Source organism: Anomaloglossus baeobatrachus, chromosome 6 (assembly GCF_048569485.1).
Source record: "Anomaloglossus baeobatrachus isolate aAnoBae1 chromosome 6, aAnoBae1.hap1, whole genome shotgun sequence".
In the NCBI taxonomy this organism is placed as follows: Eukaryota; Metazoa; Chordata; class Amphibia; order Anura; family Aromobatidae; genus Anomaloglossus; species Anomaloglossus baeobatrachus.
The window spans coordinates 92,281,463-92,303,939 of NC_134358.1; the positions used below are offsets into that span (position 1 = coordinate 92,281,463).

The 22,477-nt window shown below is 48.6% G+C and overlaps 1 protein-coding gene across 1 annotated transcript in view; it reads left to right on the forward strand.

Moving 5' to 3' along the window:
• LOC142317108 (cytochrome P450 2D17-like) overlaps nt 1–22,477 on the forward strand; it is a 137,568-nt gene that overhangs the window by 85,150 nt on the left and 29,941 nt on the right. The window contains exon 7 of the mRNA XM_075353107.1: nt 22,269–22,456. Coding sequence (XP_075209222.1) covers nt 22,269–22,456 — 188 coding nt within the window. The remainder of the gene's footprint in view (nt 1–22,268; nt 22,457–22,477) is intronic.

The following is a 22,477-nucleotide window of genomic DNA, read 5'->3' on the forward strand; positions in this document are numbered from 1 at the left end:
CAGGGTAGATGATGAGGAGGAGGAGGAGGACAGCATGTTCAGTCATCGTGTTGGTCAGGATACTGAAGTGATGGCTGTTAAGAGTCTGGCAGACATGGCTGACTTTATGGTAAGCTGCCTGTCTCGTGACCCTCGCGTTAAGAACATCTTGGCCGACAATCATTACTGGTTGGTAACACTGTTAGACCCACGCTAAAAGGAGAACTTTATGTCTCTTATTCCCGAGGCGGAGAGGTCAGGAAAAATGCAGCAGTTCCAGAAGGCCATAGTCACGGAAGTAGGCAAAGCATTCCCCTCACAAAACGCTAGCGGCATAGGTCAGGAATCAGTGGACAACCAAGGCGTACAGCCGAGAGGGGCACAAGTCCAATCCGCCAGAGGTAGGGGAACAGTCTTTAAGATGTGGGACAGTTTTCTCAGCCCCTCACATACCACAGCCCCTGAGGTGCGGGGTAGTGCCACAAGAAATCCTAAGTTTGCCCAGATGCTCAAGGAGTACCTTGCAGATCAAACAACTGTACTCCGACATTCCTCTGTGCCTTACAATTAATGGGTATCCAAGCTGGACACGTGGCATGAATTGGCTCTCTACGTTTTGGAAGTCCTGGCCTGCCCTACCGCTAGCGTTTTGTCAGAGCGTGTTTTTAGTGCCGCAGGTGGAATCATTACAGATAAACGCACCCGCCTGTCAACTGTAAATGCTGACAGGCTGACTCTGATCAAGATGAACAAGGGTTGGATTGGGCCAGACTTCACCACACCACCAGCAAATGACAGCGGAATTTAAAGTTTGTAACGGGATTTTGCCATGTACCTCCACTCACCCATGGTAACACACTTCTGGACTTTGGCTAATCGCTGGACTGCTCCTCCTTCTCCTCATGCGCCATCATGATGACCGTTACAATAGTTAGGCCGTTGTTTCAGGTATACCCCAGTGGTAAATTTTTTCGCCCATTCTTTCAGAATGGGCATTACGACAGGAGACCCGCTCCTTTGCAATGGGAACAATGTTTTGAGGCCCTCATGCACATCTCTATCCAGGGACAATATGGAGCCTGACGCTGCCACCGACAGGCACACACGTGCGGTTTTTAAATGCAAGAACGGACGCAATAAGAACCTAACAGGTTTTTAGGAGCAAAAATTACTGAGAACTCTGACACTATCAGCCACTGCTGACTGACGTGTATTATACACTACACTTGTGCGTTATATAATAGTTTGGTAAAAACGCACACAAGTGCACCTGTACGCTGCCACCGACAGGCACACACGTGCGGTTTTTAAATGCAAGCACGGACGCACTAAGAACCTAACAGGTTTTAGGAGCAAAAATTAATGAGAACTCTGACACTATCAGCCACTGCTGACTGACGTGTATTATACACTACACTTGTGCGTTATATAATAGTTTGGTAAAAACGCACACAAGTGCACCTGTACGCTGCCACCGACAGGCACACACGTGCGGTTTTTAAATGCAAGCACGGACGCACTAAGAACCTAACAGGTTTTTAGGAGCGACAATTACTGAGAAGTCTGACACTATCTGGACTGTTTTAGACTGTGTACACCAGCCCCAGATATGATGAAGGCTGGTATACGGTCACCACTAGGAATGGCTATATACCCTGCCTGCCTGCCTGTATACTGCTACAATAGTCCTGACAAGGACTCTTCTGGTCACCAGCCTGTATTCCGACCTGGCTATACCCTGCCTGTATACAGGAACAATAGTCCTGAGAAGGACTCTGCTACTGTACTCCGACCTGGCTATACCCTGCCTGCCTGTATACAACTACAATAGTCCTGAGAAGGACTTTTGGTCACACTGTTTGCAGCCCTGCTACGGAAATAGCTATAAAGGGCCGCAAACCTTTCCCTGAAGCAGCGACACTCTCCCTGCACTGACTGTCTGGATGGCTGTGAGCAGAGCACAGCGCGCCAGCCAGTATAAAGGCTCGGTCACGCTGTGCGGGCCGGCCAATCACTGCAATTCCACAACTAACAGGGCTGTGGCATTGCAGTGGTCTGCCAGCCAATCCCTGCATGAGGGCTGGCTCTCAAAAGAGCGCCAACATGCAGGGATGAAGACCACGAGTACAGCACGAGTATCTCGAGATTACTCGGTCCCCGCCGAGCAGCCCGAGTACAGTGATACTCGTGCGAGTACCGAGTAGTAACAAGCATGCTCGCTCATCACTAAAGCAGAGGTGTTTCACGAATTTTGCCAGTTGTACGGCTGCAAGAAGATTCGGACCACTCCGTACCACGCCCAAACCAACGGCATGTGCGAGAAAATGAACCACTTGGTCCTGGGGCTCCTCAAGACGTTACCGCTAGAAGAACGGAACATGTGGCCGGAAAAGTTACCCGACTTGGTCGACATGTACAATAATATCCCGTCTAGCTCGACGAAGTGCACCCCAGCGTATCTGATGAGGGCTCGTCCTGGCCGCCTGCCGGTGGATCTGGAGATAGGGTTGGAAGCCCCAGAAGCACTCCCTTCAACGGCGGAGTGGGAAAGTCTGAGGAGGGCACAGTACCGGCAAATCCAGGAGTATGTGGAGAAAAACCTCAGTCGAAGTCGAGAACAGCAAGAGCACCGGTTCAATCAGAAGGCGCCCGCAGGTCCTTTCCAGCCAGGAGACGTGGTGCTGAAACGGAAGAGAAAAGCCCACAGGCTGGATGATCAGTGGGAGCAAGTCCCTTACGTCATACAACCCACAGAATGGGGAGATGGGAAGACCTACCAGATCAGTCGTGACCAAGGAGGCACCCTGGCCACAGTCTCTCGGGACCATCTAAAAATATGCCCCCCAGCGTTGAAGGCAGAGGCTGAAGTACCGGTTCCTCTACCAGTGGAGAAGGCAGCAGAGGTGATCCACACTGTAATGGGTGACTTCCCAGCAAACTGGCCTACACAGAACGGCGCGGTGATTTTTCCAGTGATACTGTTCCCACAACCCGTGGATGAAGAAGTAGTGGAAGCGGTTACCCGTGAGCCAGAACCAGTGCCAGTGCCCAGGGATGAACCTGTACCCAGCCCCCCTACACCTCCGCCTGCTCCACACTATAGCAGGGAGGAGGAACCGATTGTTCCCTCTACCCCACTGTCTAGCCACACTGACACCGGGCCCCGAAGGTCCACCCGTTCCAACCTAGTTAAACCCCCACTTAGGTACAGGGAGACCGTTCTAAGAGTAAAAGGGGTCCGCAAATGTAAAGGAGTGTTTTGTTGTTTGAAAAGTTTAAAAAGTTTTGAAAGAATGATAAAAATGATGATGACCGAGTACTTAACCAGATTTGCTTTGTGATTGCAACCGGCTGGAGCCGGCACCGTTGTCCCCGGGGGGACCGTTGAAAGGTTTTGCATGGAGGACTATCCATGGACAAGCCCGTGAACTTGCAGAGCAACCACAAACGTTAGTGGCTTGTAAATATGTTGTTTACCGTTATCGTTTTCCGCAATGCTGCCTCCGGAGAGGCAGGTTGGAGGGAGGGCCCTGAGCAGAGCAGGCTGGGGCCCAGCCACCAAAGGAAGCGGTGGCTACCCTCTGGAGGGCAAGGACAGATCCCGCTCGGGTACCGTGTGCTGGACTGTGGGTCAAGGGGTGCTGCCTGGGCTTTAGGGGCAGCATCAGGGCCAGGTTGCTTGGGTGGGAGAGAGCGTAAACCGTAACCGTAAACCGTTTGCAACGTTAAAAGAAATGTGCCTCCCGTCTTGGGAAGAGTTATTATTAAAAATGTATATATGTGTTACCATTACCATGTTATCTTTTTCAGAAAAAAAAAAACCCGGTGTTGGACGGCAGCCCGCGGACGGTCTGCATTTTGCTAAGGGGGAATGTGTCACCCTGGGCAAGCCAGGGGACACAGGTCACACACCACCACACCCTACATCCCAGCTAGGAACACCACAGCTAACCAGAAATCCTTGTTGCCTTCCTCCAGAGGCTGATGATTCACACCAGGGGGTGGGCCAGGTGGTTGGCTCCGCCCACCAAGGAGGACACAGCTCTGGAGGCGGGAGAAATGAGGCAGATTAGCCCAGGCAGGGCATGAGTGGAGTTGAAGTCTAGCTAAGGGCTAGAGAGGAGTTGAGTTTAGGAGGAGGAAGTGGAAGGAGTGGAGGAGTAGCCCAGACAGGGCAAAAGTAAACAGCTAAGTGAAAGTGAAGGAAGAAAAGTGGAAAGGAGGAAAGCAAGTGAGGTGACAAGAAGGAAGGAAAGCCTGAAGGGTCCAGCTTTGTGTAGGGCCAGATCAGCAAGGTCAGCAACGGCGGTGACTGTTTGGAGGGGGACCGTTTGGAAGTTCCTGGAAGGACCCCGTAGGCTGTGTGCCCGGCGGTCTGGAGCAGTGTTCCGAAGGACAGTCAGCACCAGGGCAGGGGCCTCTCGGACCCCGGCAAGGCTAGGAGTCGCCAAATTTGCCGAATCCGTCAGTGACGGGGACGCAGATCCCCCAACGACCAAGTCCCGATTGAAGGCAACAGCTCAACCGTTACAGGGGAGACACCGTCACCGCCAGGGCACCAGTTTCCCCAGGGCCAGCGCCTGCGGGCAAAGAGTAGAGCTCCCCAGGTCCAGCTTGAAGCCGGGGAGCGGGTTACCGGTGGGGACCCATCGCAACCAACAAGTACACCAAGGTGCAAGGAAAAGGGACATCACCGTCACCTACTGGGAGAGCAAGTGCAGCCGTCCGTGGGACCGTCTATCCAGCCGTTTGGTTTACCGTAAAAACTGTGTCACGTCTCAGGCTGAGTGAGTACCACAGTGCCCCAAGGCACAGCGCTGCCCCCGCGTCCCTGCGCCCACCAGGCCCTGCACCTCCATCCCCATCACCGGGCCCCGGGATCACCAACCCCTACCCACGGAGGGGCAACACAACACCTGGCTGCTCCGCATCACCATCCCCGGGAGCCCCGTATAGAGCAGCGGTGGTGAAATCACCACAACCGTGGGTGGCGTCACGGACCATAATCATCCCCTCACCCAACAACCCCCTTTCACTCACGGGCGAGGAGTGTCGCTCGAGAAACCCCCGGGATCCGGCCCACCGCTCGAGCCACCACAGAGCAGCAGCCGCCGGACCCGAGCAGAAGGGGGTGAGCGTAGTGTGCTGACACCCTCCTCCCCGCCCGCGACACACACCTGCACCTTCATCACAGATTGGCTGGACTACCTGCAGTTAATAATTGCATTCCAGAAATGGAAAGGAGTGTAGAATGCACATGTGTTGTACCTTGCTTGGCAGCAAAGGAACACTAACTTAGTATTCCAGACAATTTTAGGAAGGCAGAAAAAGAGTCAGCTCTTTGGGCAAATTAAATAGCGTGGCAAAAGTGGACAGGTGGGTACAGTGGCCGTGTTCTGTGGGTACCAGGACAGTAAAGGAAGCCTCAATTTCTATCCCTCCGAATGATCAAATGCAGCAAGGAATTTCCTGAGTTTGCTATAAAATTAGCGTAGCAAAATGTGCATGAGTGTGCAATGCAGAGGTGCTGCAAATAGATTTGCACCAGTGGGACACTAATGGAGTACAACAGCCACTTCTTGTATGCCACTAAATGGCAGCATTTTTTGCTATCATTATAGCTTATTAAAAACAGAGCAGAAGGGTGTCATGCAGAGGTCCTAGAAATAGCTTGGCACCAGTGGGACACTAATGAAGTCCAACAGCCACGTTTAGGATGCCACTAAGTTTCCTCAGTGTTTGCTAGTATAATGGCTTAGTAACAATGAGCTTGAGTGTGCAAAGGGCAGGAGGGTACAGTGGCAGGGTTGTGGGTCTCTGGGTAGAGGAAAGGAAGCCTGCCTTTCTATCCCTCCTAATGGGGAAATGCAGCGAGGAAATCCTTGACCTTAGCTACACAGATGCTGTCATCTTGTGTAGCTGTTAAAATCTGTTTTCACGGCCCTGACTGTCACCTATGGCTCTGACCCTGCCGGTATTATCCCTTAAAAGGACTAATAGAAACTTCTATCCCTATTCTGTATAGCGCTGTGTATAGAGCGTACACAGCAGTATCGGAGACAGGAGCTACGCCAGCGGTAACTGACACCAAGACGCAGAAGGCAGATAATGGCGTGCTGGAGGAAAATGTCCGTTTTTATAATGCAGGGACATGTGACATGGACATCCTATCATACATGCCGTTGCTTCTCTGGCTAAAAGTCCACTTAGCTGTGTGTGTGTCTGGGATTGGCTGACATGCTGGCCTTCCCCACTACACGCGCACGCTTAGGGAAGGAAGACAAGGAAAAAAAAAAAATGGCCATTATCCAAACAGCAGTGATCTGAAGGCGCTGTTCCCGCACACTATACACTGAAATGTCATAATAGTGTGAGTCACAGAGTGACTTACACTATTACAGCGGAAAGCCAGCTAGTAATTAGCTTGTCTTTTTGCTGCTAGAACCGTTCTCGAACGTATCTAGAACTATCGAGCTTTAGCAAAAAGCTCGAGTTCTAGTTCGATCCAGAACAGCCCCCAAAATCACTCGAGCCGCGAACTGGAGAACCTCGAACCACGCTCAACTCTAGTCAGGAGGTGAATGGTGGATTGCACAGCCTGGAGAGTGCGTGGTGAGATTGTTGGAAACTGCTCAACATTTTTAACTTTCTGCAAACTTTTTTAATAACTTTCTTTATTCTTTTTTTTCATTGTAAACTGATATATATATATATATATATATATATAATATATATATATATATATACTAGAAGGTGGCCCGATTCTATGCATCGGGTATTCTAGAATTTACATATTGTGTAGTTAATGTATGATTTTTGTTATATATATATATATATATATATATATATATATATATATATATATATATATAATATATATAGATATAGATATAGATGTTGTTGCGTGTAGTTAGCAAGTGTTTGTGTAGAGGCTGTACATGTTCTGGGTGTTGTCTGGGTGTGGCTTGGGGTGAGAGCAGTGTTGTTTGTGTGTTCGTTGTGTGTCGTTATTTGTGGAGCGCTGTGTGTCTGTATCGTTGTGTATGTGTGTTGCACGGTTTGTGTGGGTGTGGGGTGTGTGTGTGTTTTGGGGGGAGGTATGTTTTGTGCAATGTGTGTGTTGTGTGGTATGTGCGTATATTTGTGTGTGCCGCGGTGTTCGTGTGTTGGGTGTTGTGTGTGTGTGTGCGGCGTTGTGTGTGTGGGTGTCTGTGTAGGGCAGTGTTTGTGGTTCCAAGTGTGTGTGTGGTGTGTTGTGCAGTGAGTGTGTGGCAGTGTGTGTGTGTGTGTGTTTTGGGGGGAGGTGTGCACCCCCATCGTGCTCCATCCCCCATGCTGCGCACTCCCTATCGTGCTCCATCCCCCATGCTGCGCACTCCCCATCGTGCTCCATCCCCCATGCTGCGCACTCCCCATCGTGCTCCATCCCCCATGCTGCGCACTCCCCATCGTGCTCCATCCCCCATGCTGCGCACTCCCCATCGTGCTCCATCCCCCATGCTGCGCACTCCCCATCGTGCTCCATCCCCCATGCTGCGCACTCCCCATCGTGCTCCATCCCCCATGCTGCGCACTCCCCATCGTGCTCCATCCCCCATGCTGCGCACTCCCCATCGTGCTCCATCCCCCATGCTGCGCACTCCCAAACGTGCTCCATCCCCCATGCTGCGCACCCTCCATCGTGCTCCTTCCTCCATGCTGCGCACCCCCATCGTGCTCCATCCCCCATACTGCGCACTCCCCATCGTGCTCCATCCTCCATGCTGCGCACTCCCCATCGTGCTCCATCCCCCATGCTGCGCACTCCCCATCGTGCTCCATCCCCCATGCTGCGCACTCCCAAACATGCTCCATCCCCCATGCTGCGCACCCCCCATCGTGCTCCATCCCCCATGCTGCGCACCCCCATCGTGCTCCATCCCCCATGCTGCGCACTCCCCATCGTGCTCCATCCCCCATGCTGCGCACTCCCCATCGTGCTCCATCCCCCATGCTGCGCACTCCCCATCGTGCTCCATCCCCCATACTGCGCACTCCCCATCGTGCTCCACAGTCACACATCAGACAGTAAACACGCACACTTCTGATCGCATACACTCACACACACCCCACTTCTCCCTGTGCCCACCGGTGGGCGGTCCCAGCAGCTGTGCTGCACGCCATGCTCCTCTGCCAACACTCACAGATCCGATCGCATACACTTACACACACACATCAGAACACACTCACGCACATCCGATCGCATACACTCACACACACACTGACGATATCGCACATACGCGCTGACACAATCACAACATCCGGAGATACCACATGCTTCCGGCCATGTGATCCTCCGGCAGGTCCTGGAAGATCACTGCACAGTATCGCCGCCGAGAAGCAAGCGATATCACGGGATGTGAGTATGTGGATGCGATCTGATGTGTGTGTGTGTGTGTCTGTTCTTATGTGTGTGCGTGTGTGTGTGTTCCGCCGCTGCAGGACCTTGATGCGCTCACCTCGGGGCGAGAAGCCATTCCGTGTGGGGGGCGGAGCCTGGGCGAGCGGCCAATCCTCCGTGCGGGGGGGCGGAGCGGAGGCGAGGGGAGCGGCCAATCCGTTCCGTGGGGGCGGGGCCATGGCGAGCCCATCGGCCAATCCGCTGTGTGTCACCGTAAGGACATGGCCAATCCGTGCGGGGGGGGGGGACCCGAGGCGAGGCGAGCGGCCAATCCGTGCGGGGGGGAGCAGCCAAGGTGAGGCGAGCGGCCAATCCACTGTGTCACCGTAAGGACATGTGCCACGGTAAGGACACAATTTTGGACAGACAGACAGACAGACAGACAGACAGAATAAGGCAATTATATATATATATATATATATAATGGAAATATATATGGAAAAAGAATGAAACCAGGGATTCCCTGCCGTTCTCCCATGACGGTACTTGCTTGACTTCAAACTGGACTGGCAGCACCTCCTTTTCTTTTAGGTGCATATCTGTTCATGATGCAATATATGGAAAAAAAATAGAAAAAACAGTCGCACTCTGCAATAACACAGTAATATATTACCTAATAAATAAATTGGAGGTATTTAGAATATTAGAATGCATTGTATTATTAGCCCAGAGCCACTTCACGGCACCCTCCTTTGCTGGGTCGTACTCTACACTGCAATACCTCCAACAATTTATTTATTTATTAGGTAGTATATTACTGTGTTATTGCAAAGTGCGACTGGTTTTTCTATTTTTTTCATATATTGCATCATGAACAGATACACGCCTATTCACATTGAAAAACACGATAGGATACATGTGATCACCCTCATCATCAAAGTTAGAGGTCACTCCCAATATTACAATTACTTTTACACGAGAAAATAGAGAATTATGACCAATATATTATCTTTGAAACACAACTCCAAATGTCCTTTTTTTTTGGTAAAGTATCAAATATCTTTATTATACAAAAGATTTAAAAATCACACCAAAATACAGGAAACAGTACATATATAACCATAACATCACAGGTGAGGAGTGAAAGAATCCAGGATAAATTATCTGTTTAGGGGGCTAAATTATGGTGTTCCCACAATATAATGCAGGATGTGCCATAGGTGTGTGCCAGAGAAATCACACAACGCAACTCTGAGTGTGAAAATGAATCACATAGACAGGGAAATTTCAAACCGAAATTCCCATAATGTATCTAATTTCCTGGCTGAACCCTGGATTATCCCATAGGGGTAGATATTTAGAAATTTTATATGCCAACTTGTAATGCTTCCTCACTGCCCTCCAGGCTGCTATCGTATCCTTAAACAGAGAAGACTGCTTAATTTTTTGGGGTAGATTACCTTGACTGGTGTAAAGGGCCTTTAAATCCCATGGAAACGCATAATCTCTCTCAACTCCAAGGGACACGTGTTTCTGTGAGCCATGAATCCAATCCATCCAATACCTGGACAAACAGGTCAGATGATAACCCCTAACATTTGGTAGGTTTAATCCCCCATTATCCTTTGATGCAGTCAGCTTCCTTATACCAATGCAAGCTCTTTTCCCCCTCCAATCAAACCTTCGAGAAACTTCAATTAAGAAGTTCAACATCCTTATGTCTCAAGAGCAAAGGTAGAGTTTGGATATGATACATCTACTTAGACATGGACATCATCTTAATTAATTGTGCTCTGCCCATGATGTTCAACGGGAGGTCCTGCCATCTCTGGAGGTCCTGAACTATTTGATTTATAAGAGGCGAGAAGTTTAGGTAATATAAAGAAGTCGGCCCCTTACCAATTCTAATACCTAGATATGTAATGTATGATCTTGCTATAGAAATATGCTCACACTGGCCACCCTCCTGCAAATGAGCCTTCCCATTGCAAGGTACAGCAATTCACATTTAGTTGGGTTAATTTTAAAGCCTGAGTAGCTCCCGTATTTTCGCAATATATCTAATATAAGTGGTACCTGAGCTTTAGGATCAGAGAGAAACAACAGGACGTCGTCGGCAAAGAGTGTCGCCTGTATTCGCATCTTATTTATGAGGATACCTTGAAAAGTGTGATGGTCAGTTAACAGCCTCGCCAGGGGCTTCAAAGCCAGGTTGAAAAGTAGTGGTGAAAGGGGACAGCCCTGCCTAGTCCCCCTATGCAAATGAAAGGGAGTCGAGAGGAAACCTGGAATATAAACCTGTGCTCTAGGATTTGTATAAATCTCACGTACCACATTGTAGAAAGACCCCGAGAATAGCATTGTGTCTAAAACTCTATAGAGTCAAGGCCACTCCACATTATCGAAGGCCTTCTCGGCATCTATTGTTAATAACGCGGAATTCTCATTGACCAGATCCTTAGAGCTCACCCTATCAAGGGCCAATAAGACTTTACGAATATTTTGCGTCGCTGATCTATTTTTAATGAAACCTGCTTGAGCTGGGGATATTACATGGGGCAGGATTACGGCTAAGTGGTTAGCCATTATTTTTTAGAGTAACTTTATGTCCAAATTAATGAGTGAAATTGGCTGGTAGGAGCCTGGGGATAGCGGATCCTTAATCAGATGAAGGAAAGAAAAATTCTTCAGCTCACCTGTTGCCCAGACTGCTGGACCTTGCGGGTGCCTAGCATCCGTCGGTGAGTCCCAACCGGTTAGTGGATGAAGGAAATAGGAAAAATGATCTGGCACTGATTCTCCTTTTAAGATAAAATCTCCAAAGTCTTTATTAGAAATATTAAAAACATCGTGAAGGCAGAGTATGAATCTTTACATGGAAACTTTACGCGTTTCGGACTACACCATAAAAACAACTAGAGTCCTTAATCATAAGTTGGAGATTTTATCTTAAAAGGAGAATCAGTGCCGGATCATTTTTCCTATTTCCTTCATAGCGGATCCTTACCCTGTTTCGGACGTAATTTTATATAGGCTAGGTTACTATTGCGAAAAGACGCTTCACCCTCCAGGATCTTGTATATTTCTAACAACATAGGAGAGGTCTCATCTACCATCGTCTTGTAGAATTCAGCTGTGAACCCATCTGGCCCTGGCGCTTTGTTGTTCTGCATACTTTTGAGAGTGCCAACTACCTCTTCCCCTGAAATTTTAGCGTTCAAAAAAGTATGTTGTTCCTCTGTGATCCTAGGGAGGGTCACTTTAGTAAAAATGCACTTTGCAGTGTGTGTGTGTGTGTGTGTGTCTGTGATTGGCTGACAGCCTGGCCCGCCCCACTGTACATGCGGTTAGGGAAAAAAAAATGGCTATCGCCTTTCTTTCAGCCCTCAACAGCACTGATCTAAACCCTGTCCCCCCCCCGCACACTATACGCTGAATTTTGATAATATCATTATTAACAGTGACTGACAGTATTACAGTGAAAAGCCAGCTAGTAACTAGCTACGCTTTTGGTGATCGAACCGCTATCGAACGGTAACTCGAACAGCCGAACTTGAAGCAAATCGCTTGAGTTCGACACCCTCCAAAATCATTAGAATTTGAAATTGGCGAACGGTTCAAATCGAACATCGCTCAACTCCACCCTGTGGCACCTGATGACTCAGGGGCACCACAATTGCACATAAGAGGAATCTATATAATAAGGGATGGCGTCATGCATAACTACAGAGGAGGATGCATAATGAGACGTTTAACCCTGCTATTCTCCTGGTTGCCACTATACACTTGTTATCTTCCGGTAATTTTTGACTGGACCTAATAAAGTCTTGATTTTTAGCTAATTGAAGTGTTTTCATTGAATATTTTTTGCCGTATTAAATTGTATGTGAACCTGGTTGTTTATAAACAAATGAAAAATGCAAAGAAAAACTTACTTTTTTTTAATTTTTTTGTGTCAAAACATTTAACATGGCTTTTTTGGAATATTTATGCATATTGCATATTTGCACATACAAAAATAATTATTCATCCAACTGTAAACTATAATAACAATAAACTAAATGTAATTGTATTTTCCAACAAAAAAAAAAACAAAAATTAACAGTTCAGTTTTTTTTTTATGTAAAATGATAAATAAGTCACACGGTGCAAAATTTACTGTTTGCAACTGTTACAGGTATAATTGACATGTCTTTTGCATAAATATTTTTCACATCTGTAACATCACATTTGATTTGTGATTGCTTGATGTTGGACAGAAGTCGCATCGTTTCCGTTTTAGGCTGGTTGCGTTGCTGGTGGCGTCCGTGGGTATTGTAGCAGTGGTGGTGGAAGCTGTTGGTTCACTTTCTTTATCTTGATGTTGGATCCTGTGGACAATGGCTGCCGCTCAATCAGCTCTGGGTGTTACCTTTCGTTCTTCAATATATGGGCTAACCAGTGATTTTTTCCCAACTCCTCTATAAGGCCTTGTGCGCACTGGGAAATGAAATTTCCTTGAGGAAATTCCGCATGCTCTCAAAGATTACCGCACCCGCGGTAAAAAACCGCAGGAAACCGCACCCGAAAACCGCATGCGGTTTGCCGCGGTTTGCTGCGGTTTTACCGCGGTATTGTTTGCGGTATTGCTGCGGTTTTGCTGCGTGCGGGTTGGGATGTGCTTTATTGCATTCAATGCAATAAAGCACATTGAAGGAAAAAAAAAAAAAAGTCATTTAATTCTGAGATAGTAGATAGACAGAAGAATAGATAGAGGGATAGATAGATAGACAGACAGATAGAGGGATAGATAGAGGACAGATCGCTGCATTTCCCACGGTCGGCAGTGAGTTCACATTACCGGCCGTGGGAAATGATCGGTAATTACCTCTGCTGTCTGCTGCTTTCATTCAGCGCTGTGTCTGTGTCAGTCGCGGCTGGATGGAAGCAGCGCTGGACCTGTGGATTACGCCGGAGCGGTGGATTACGCCGGAGCTTTGTTTCGGGGGGGTTAATAAAATGGTGAACGAGGCTTGTTTGTTTTATTTAAAATAAAGGATTTTTCTGTGTGTGTGTTTTATTCACTTTACTTATGGGTTGGTCATGTCAGCTGTCACATAAACGCTGCCATGATCAAGCCTGGAGTTAATGGCGGTGGTCCCCCACCACCATTAACCCCTTGTATTACCTTGCTGCCACTGCCACACGGCGGCAAGAAGAGCCGAGGACACGCTGGTGCTGCCGCATAATGCATGCGACAGTGCCGGGGCAGCTGCGGCTGATATTCTCGGCTGCCGGAGGGGGAGTGAGGCGGGGGACATTAACCCTGCCCCTCTCCCTCCCCAGCCTGAGAATACCGGGCCGCCGCTGTGTGCTTACCTCGGCTGGAAGGTAAATATGCAGCGGAGCCCACGTTCTTTGTTTTCTATATTTCCGTTTTCTTTCTATGTGTGTTCTATGTGTCTGTGTTCTATGTGTCTGTGTTCTATGTGTCTGTGTTCTATGTGTCTGTGATGTGTGTGTGTGTGATCTGTGTTTGTGTTTACTCTCTGCACGGCTTCCTTTTCCTGTAATGACATCACTTCCCTGCAAACCGCAGACAGGCGATGTACATTACCGGAGGTAAACCGCGAAATACCGCAGGGAATAACGCAGGAAAACGCAGTGAACCGCACAGAATTTGCTGCCTGCGTTATTCCCTGCGGGATTTCACGATTACATTGGAGTCAATGGAGTGAAATCCCGCAGCGATGTGCGGAAAAGAAGTGACATGCACTTGTTTTTGCTGCGGGATTCCCGCAGCAAAACATGCAGCTGTCAAATTCCGCCCAGTGCGCACAGGATTTTTTTTCTCCATAGAATTTGCTGGTGATTCACTGCAGAGATGTTATGAACATTTTCTGCAGCGAAACATGCAGCAAAACCGCGGAAAATCCGCGGCAAAATCCGGTAAGTGCGCACATAGCCTAAAAAGTCTTCTCTTATATAGTTTATTTTTGTTCCAATTTGGGTCTATTTCCTTCCATAGCACAAATGCATTGTGTCGCGGGCGGGGAGGAGGGTGTCAGCACACCGCGCTCACCCCTTCTGCTCGGGTCCGGCAGCTGCTCCTGGTGGCTCGAGCTGTGGGCCGGATCCCGGGGTTTCTCCAGCGACACTCCTCGCCCGTGAGTGAAAGGGGGTGTTTGTTGGGTGTGGGGATTGTTATAGTTCGTGACGCCACCCACGGTTGTGGTGATTGCACCACCGCTGCTCAGTGTGGGGGTCCCGGGGATGGTGATGCGGAGCAGCCAGGTGTTGTGTTGCCCCTCCGTGGGTAGGGGTTGGTGATCCCGGGGCCCGGTGATGAGATGTGAAGTGTAGGGCCTGGAGGGCGCAGGGACGCGGGGGCAGCGCTGTGCCTTGCGGCACTATGGTACTCACTCAGCCTGACACACGGACACAGTCTGTACGGTAAACCAACGGCTGGTAGGACGGTCCCACAGACGGCTGCACCTGCACTCCCGGTAGGTGACGGTGATGTCTCTCTTCCTTGCACCTGTGTTGACTGATGGTAGCGGTGGATTCCCTCCGGTTACCCGCTCCCCGGCTGCAATCTGGGCCGGAGGAGCTCTACACTTTGCCCGCAGGCGCTGGCCCTGAGAAACTGGTGCCGTGGCGGTGGCGGTGTCTCTCCAATACGGGTTGAGCTGTTGCCTTCAATCGGGACTTGGTTGTTGGGGGATCTGCGTCCCCGTCACTGACGGATTTGGCAAATCTGGCGACTCCTAGCCTTGCCGGGGTCCGAGAGGCCCCTGCCCTGGTGCTGACTGTCCTTCGGAACACTGCTCCAGACCACTGGGCACACAGCCAACGGGGTCCTTCCAGGAACTTCCAAACTGTCCCCCTCCAGACAGTCACCGCCGTTGCTGACCTTGCTGTTCTGGCCCTCACAAAGCTGGACCCTTCAGGCTGTCTTTCTCTTCTGTCACTTCACTTGCTTCTTCCTCCTTTACTACTTTCACTTTCACTTTCTTAACTCCTCCACTTTAGCTCCTCACTCCTACTCCTCCCTGAGCTGACTCCTCACTCAAGCTCTCCCTGAGCTCTTCACACTTGCCCTGCCTGGGCTATCTGCCTGGTTACTTCCTGCCTCCAGAGTTGTGAGCTCCTCGATGGGCGGAGCCAACCGCCTGGCCCACCCCCTGGTGTGCATCATCAACCTCTGGAGGAAGGCAACAAGGATTTGTGGTTAGCTGTGATGTGCCTACCTGGAGTGTGGGGTGTGGTGGTGTGTGACCTGTGTCCCCTGGCTTGCCCAGGGCGACACACATTGTATGCTGACACATCAAGCATATTGTAAAAAATCACCATTGGCCACCGATTTTTTGTTTTGCGCTTACAGGTGTAAGTGCCTATCAGTTGATCTAAAGATCAACAGCCCCTTTTGTAGCATTATATTCTAAAATGATGTCCGGTTTTCTGTCATCTCTATTACTGATTTCACTATCATGATGTATTGTGCTCATCATTACCTGCTTGTGCTTCTTTGGGACGTAAGAAACTACTGTGGTATCCTTAGTAAAATAAAACATAGAACTATAAATGTCTCTCTTACTGAGAATACCTTGCGGCAGTTCTGGCTTATTTTTTCTAATAGTACCCAACATGGTCATTTTTCTTTTCATCAACATCTGCCCTAATTGATATGATGTAAAAAAAATTATCGCATGTGACATTTTGTCCTTTGAGTCCCTGGGACAAATCCAAGACTACTCGCATGCCTTGATTTTTTTCGGCTCTTTCTCCAGCTTGTTTTCCTATGTATACCTGTGCATTTAGAGCGTACGCACTTTTGCTGTTGCACAGAGTCCATATTTTGATGCCGTACTTTGCAGGCTTACTTGGAATATACTGCCTGAACGGACACCTACCTCTGAACGAGACTAATTGCTCATCTACAGTCACATTGTCACCAGGATTATAAAATAATGGTAGATTTTCTACCCATTTGTTCCACAAATCTCTAATAGGGGCAAGTTTGTCTGTGGCTCTTCTTTCAATTCGATTGCTTTTATTATCAAAACGAAGGACTCTTGAAATTTGATGAAATCTTTTCAAAGACATTGTGGCCCTAAATATGTGGCGACCAGTTTCTGAATCCCATAAACTACTGGTTGGCTCACCGTATGACCTGTAGACTCCTGCTAACAGTAGTAATCCTATGAAAGCATTTAGAGCTGTCAAATCTAAAGTCTTCCATTTCTCGCCATAAACTTGTTGTCCCTCAATGTTGGACATTTGGATTATGATGTTTTGTATGGTAATATTTATAAACAATTTGGATGCAGATTGTATGTCATCAATTCTTGATATAGTGTCGCGGGCGGGGAGGAGGGTGTCAGCACACCGCGCTCACCCCTTCTGCTCGGGTCCGGCAGCTGCTCAGTGGTGGCTCGAGCGGTGGGCCGGATCCCGGGGTTTCTCGAGCGACACTCCTCGCCCGTGAGTGAAAGGGGGTTGTTGGGTGTGGGGATTGTTATAGTTCGTGACGCCACCCACGGTTGTGGTGATTGCACCACCGCTGCTCAGTATGGGGGTCCCGGGGATGGTGATGCGGAGCAGCCAGGTGTTGTGTTGCCCCTCCGTGGGTAGGGGCTGGTGATCCCGGGGCCCGGTGATGAGATGTAAAGTGTAGGGCCTGGAGGGCGCAGGGACGCGGGGGCAGCGCTGTGCCTTGCGGCACTATGGTACTCACTCAGCCTGACACACGGACACAGTTTGTACGGTAAACCAACGGCTGGTAGGACGGTCCCACAGACGGCTGCACCTGCACTCCCGGTAGGTGACGGTGATGTCTCTCTTCCTTGCACCTGTGTTGACTGATGGTAGCGGTGGATTCCCTCCGGTTACCCGCTCCCCGGCTGCAATCTGGGCCGGAGGAGCTCTACACTTTGCCCGCAGGCGCTGGCCCTGAGAAACTTGTGCCGTGGCGGTGGCGGTGTCTCTCCAATACGGGTTGGGCTGTTGCCTTCAATCGGGACTTGGTTGTTGGGGGAGCTGCGTCCCCGTCACTGACGGATTTGGCAAATCTGGCGACTCCTAGCCTTGCCGGGGTCCGAGAGGCCCCTGCCCTGGTGCTGACTGTCCTTCGGAACACTGCTCCAGACCACCGGGCACACGGCCAACGGGGTCCTTCCAGGAACTTCCAAACGGTCCCCCTCCAGACAGTCACCGCCGTTGCTGACCTTGCTGTTCTGGCCCTCACAAAGCTGGACCCTTCAGGCTGTCTTTCTCTTCTGTCACTTCACTTGCTTTTTCCTCCTTTTCTACTTTCTCTTTCCTGTTGACTTTTGCCTGTCTAGACTACTCCTCCCTGAGCTGACTCCTCACTCAAGCTCTCCCTGAGCTCTTCTGCCTGGTTTCTTCCTGCCTCCAGAGTTGTGAGCTCCTCGGTGGGCGGAGCCAACCGCCTGGCCCACCCCCTGGTGTGCATCATCAGACTCCTGGAGGAAGGCAACAAGGATTTGTGGTTAGCTGTGATGTGCCTACCTGGAGCGTGGGGTGTGGTGGTGTTGTGACCTGTGTCCCCTGGCTTGCCCAGGGCGACACAATAGCATACCTGGTAGGACCAGGTGAACCTTTTATGACATCTTTAGAAGACATTCTACCAGACTGAGTAAAAGGCTGCAGGTTCCAAATGACATCTTTGTTCTTTCAAAGGATTTCTTGGATCCCACTAGTTGTCTGGGTTTCCTCATCAGATTCCACTTCAGAATCAGATTGCTCTGCATTGGATTCCCCATCACTTATGTGGTGGTCCTCCTCTTCTGACACATTTTCAGGCGGGGCATCATCATCATCAGATTTTGAGGCGTTTACAAAGTCCTCCAAATCTTTTTCAGTCATTTATACGTTTTCTCATTATGCAAAGAGGCAACACTCTGGAATGAAAACATAAAATATACATAAAAAATAATAATACAATGAGAGAACAAACTATTACCATCTAATCAAAAGAATTGAATACTTTAACAATAAAAAAAATAGTTTATCTGCTACATACCTGTAAAGATGATCCTTTAGAACTCTGTTGTCTGTATATGTCCTTTCTGCTCTCTCTCCAGCTGTACTGAAAGGCAATTGTCTACTGATAAGATAAAATAACCCCCCTCTCCTTAGCATAAGAGCTCAGAGTAAAGCAAACACACTTTTCAGACAGAATTTATTAGTACTCTTTCAGGTCAGCATTTCACAGAAATTAGATCAGGGAACACAAGTAAAAAAAAGAGAATATGTTCATTTACAATATGAAATGTTGAGAACTGAATTGAACTATTTTACAGGAACAGCAGGGTAAAAATATTTGGCACATAACTATACTGGAAGGTAATCCATCAGCAGTATTGTAATGAGAAAATGTATGTATGTGTAAATCTGCATGGACCAAAAGGACCTAAATAAATTGATAAATAGTAGTAGATGTAATATATAGTCCAAAATGAGATTATAGCTCCTTTTATTTTACTGATAAAATGGCTGGAGATCACTATAAAAGGCTATCGGTCATTTTTGACCAAAGAGTACAAGTGTATAAAAAATTGTGGAGCAAAAAGTAAACATAAAAAAATATATATAACAATACGCATAGTAAGAACCCCTCAAATGAGGAAAAGTCAATTAACCACAAGTTTCAGAACCGCATCTTGAATATTTTAAAAAATATTAAAGTTCAAAATCGGTCGTTTTTGACCGAAGACAACAGCAGGGTTAAGTAAAAACTATAATTAAGGGCAATGCTGTATATTACAAGAAAGTATACTGTGAGACTGCTCTATACCAAATAAGGCCGGAGTAACACTTGCGAGTGATTCGCATCACATTATCCAGCATGGCCTGAGGCTCTCTATACCCGAGCGTCTCAGCTGCATTGAAATGCATGCAGCCGACCTGCTCTTGTCAGCCATGGCGGGAGATACGATGGGAGACTCACGTGAGTCCCTCGCAAGTGTGACTCCGGCCTTAGACTACATTCCTTTATCCGTGTGAAGTGTCAGTGTGCTGTTCAATCTTATATTTTCTTTTTGGCCGGCAGCATGTATTGCAGTGCAGGGAGCTGGAGGGTGTCTGCCCTGAAATGCATTCAGCTAGAGGTGCATTCTTAAGGTCCAGTCACACTAAGCAACTTACCAGCGATCCCAACAACGATAGGGATCGCTGGTAAGTTGCTAGGAGGTTGCTGGTGAGCTGTCACACTGCGACGCTCCAGCGATCCCACCAGCAACCTGACCTGGCAGGGATCGCTGGAGCGTGGCTACACGAGTTGCTGGTGAGCTCACCAGCAACCAGTGACCAGCCCCCAGTCTCCTAGTTACAGCACACATCAGGTTAATTAACCCGATGTGTGCTGCAGCTAAATGTGCACAGAGCAGGGAGCAGCGCACACTGCTTAGTGCTGGCTCCTTGCTCTCCTAGTTACAGCACACATCGGGTTAATTGCCTGATGTGTGCTGCAGCTATCTGTGCACAGAGCAGGAGCCGGCAGCACAGGCAGTGAGAGCGGAGGAGGCTGGTATCAAAGGTAAATATCGGGTAACCAAGGACAGGGCTTCTTGGTTACCCGATGTTTACATTAGTTACCAGCCTCAGCAGAAGCCGGCTCCTGCTCACTGCACATTAGTTGTTGCTGTCTCGCTGTCACACACAGCGATCTGTGCTTCACAGCAGGACAGCAACAACTAAAAAATGGCCCAGGACATTCAGCAACAACCAACGACCTCACAGCAGGGGCCAGGTTGTTGCTGGATGTCACACACAGCAACATCGCTAGCAACGTCACAAAAGTTGTTCGTTACCAGCGATGTTGCTAGCGATGTTGCTTAGTGTGACGGGGCCTTTAGATGCACATATAACTATAATCTGCACTAGTGTCGATGGACACCAGAAATATGTCCGCCCTTGACTATTACATTGCCTTAGTTGTTTGTGTTCTAAGGGTAGATTTGTTAAGTATATAATGTAAGTTACAACAAGACCTTTTGGGTGATGTATACCACCGTATGGCATCTGTCACAGGTCTATTTTAAACGCATATGTTTGGAAGCACTAGTAATGGAAGTGTTGAAAAATATAAAGTTGTTACTGAAGCTTTTCTAGAGGCGGTTGTACAGAATGGTCCAATGACTCTATCCTCAGTAACATAGAGCAAAGAGCTTGGTTTCCACTTCCTACCCTCCTACCGTGTTTTTCCAAAAATAAGACTGTCTTATATTTTTTTTGCCCCCCCAAAAAAAGCACTAGGGCTTATTTTTGGAGGAGGTCTTATTCTTGGAGAAACACGGTTGGGGGTAAGTTTACCACCCAAAAAAACAGACCCCCCCCCCACTTCCCAGGAGACTCATACTCATACTCACCAGACCTGGACATCTGCGTGGTTCCCAGGTCCTCCTGTGATCTCCGGTGGTTGCTGCATGCTGTTCTCCCCTGCTGCTGGCTGACACGCTGACACACACAGCCCGATCGCACACACACACAGCAGATCGCACACACACACAGCAGATCGCACACACACACAGCAGATCGCACACACACACAGCAGATCGCACACACACACAGCAGATCGCACACACACACAGCAGATCACACACACACACACAGCAGATCACACACACACACAGCAGATCACACACACACACAGCAGATCACACACACACACAGCAGATCACACACACACAGATCACACACACACACAGCAGATCACACACACACAGCAGATCACACACACACAGCAGATCACACACACAGCAGATCACACAGACACAGCAGATCACACACACAGCAAATTACACACACACACATCAAATCACACACACACACACACACACACAGCAAATCACACACACACACACAGCAAATCACACACACACAGCAGATCACACACACACAGCCGATCGCAGATACACACAGACAATCACACACACAGCCGATCACACACACAGCAAATCACACACACAGCAAATCACCCACACAGCAAATCACGCACACAGCAAATCACGCACACACACACACACACACACACACACACACACAGCCGAACGCAGGCACACACAGCCGAACGCAGGCACACACAGCCGAACGCAGGCACACACAGCCGATCATCCACACACACAGTTGATCGCACACGTCACATCACATCCAGTGCTTACGGCCACAGGGAATGATGAGAGCAAGTCACGAGTCCCGCTGCAGGTCCTGTTCGTTGCGCTCCACCGCACTGCCTCTCAGGATTCTGCCGGCGAGAAGAGATCGGTGTCGCTGGATGAGGTGAGTGTGTATGTGATCCGATGTGTGTGCGATCCGATGTTTGTGTGTGTGTGATTTGATGTTTGCGTGTGATCCGATGTTTGTGTGTGTGATCTGATTATGTGTGCGATCTGACTGTGTGTGCGATCCGATGTTTATTTGTGAGATCTGGTGTGTGAGTGAGATCTGATTGTGTGTTTGAGACCTGATGATTGCGGGTGTGTGATCACTGCAGGTCCTGCCGCTCAGCATCGGGTGAGTGTAATTGCTGGGTGCCGCTGTTTATAATGAAGTGTCCTGTAGTATTTGTAACTTTTTTTAGCTTCACGGACACTTCATTATTGATCCGGGACTATGGCTTATTTTCGGGGGAGGGCTTTTATTTAAGCCTTGCTCCGAAAATGCTGAAAATCCCTGCTAGGGCTTCTTTTTGGGGGAGGGCTTATTTTTGGAAAAACACGGTACCGCTTCAGGATCCTTCTGGAGAGTATACCAAGTGCCCCACTTAAGCATGTGTCAGTTTGCACTTTAGGGTCACTTTTCTCTAACATGTTTTGTACTTTTACTGGGTATTGGATAGTATTTGCAAAATCAAAATAAATCTTATAGTCTGTGTGATTTTTTTTTTTTTTTTAATTTTTTCTTTCAGAGAAGGTCCATGAAGAAATTGACCGTGTAATTGGCAGTGATCGAGTGCCAACAATAGAAGACCAATCTAAAATGCCATATACCAGTGCAGTCATCCACGAAGTCCAGAGATTTGGGAACATCTTGCCTATAGCTTTGCTTCATATGACCTACAGGAACACAAATATCCAAGGATTTGATATTCCCAAGGTTGAGTACTAAGAGGAGAAA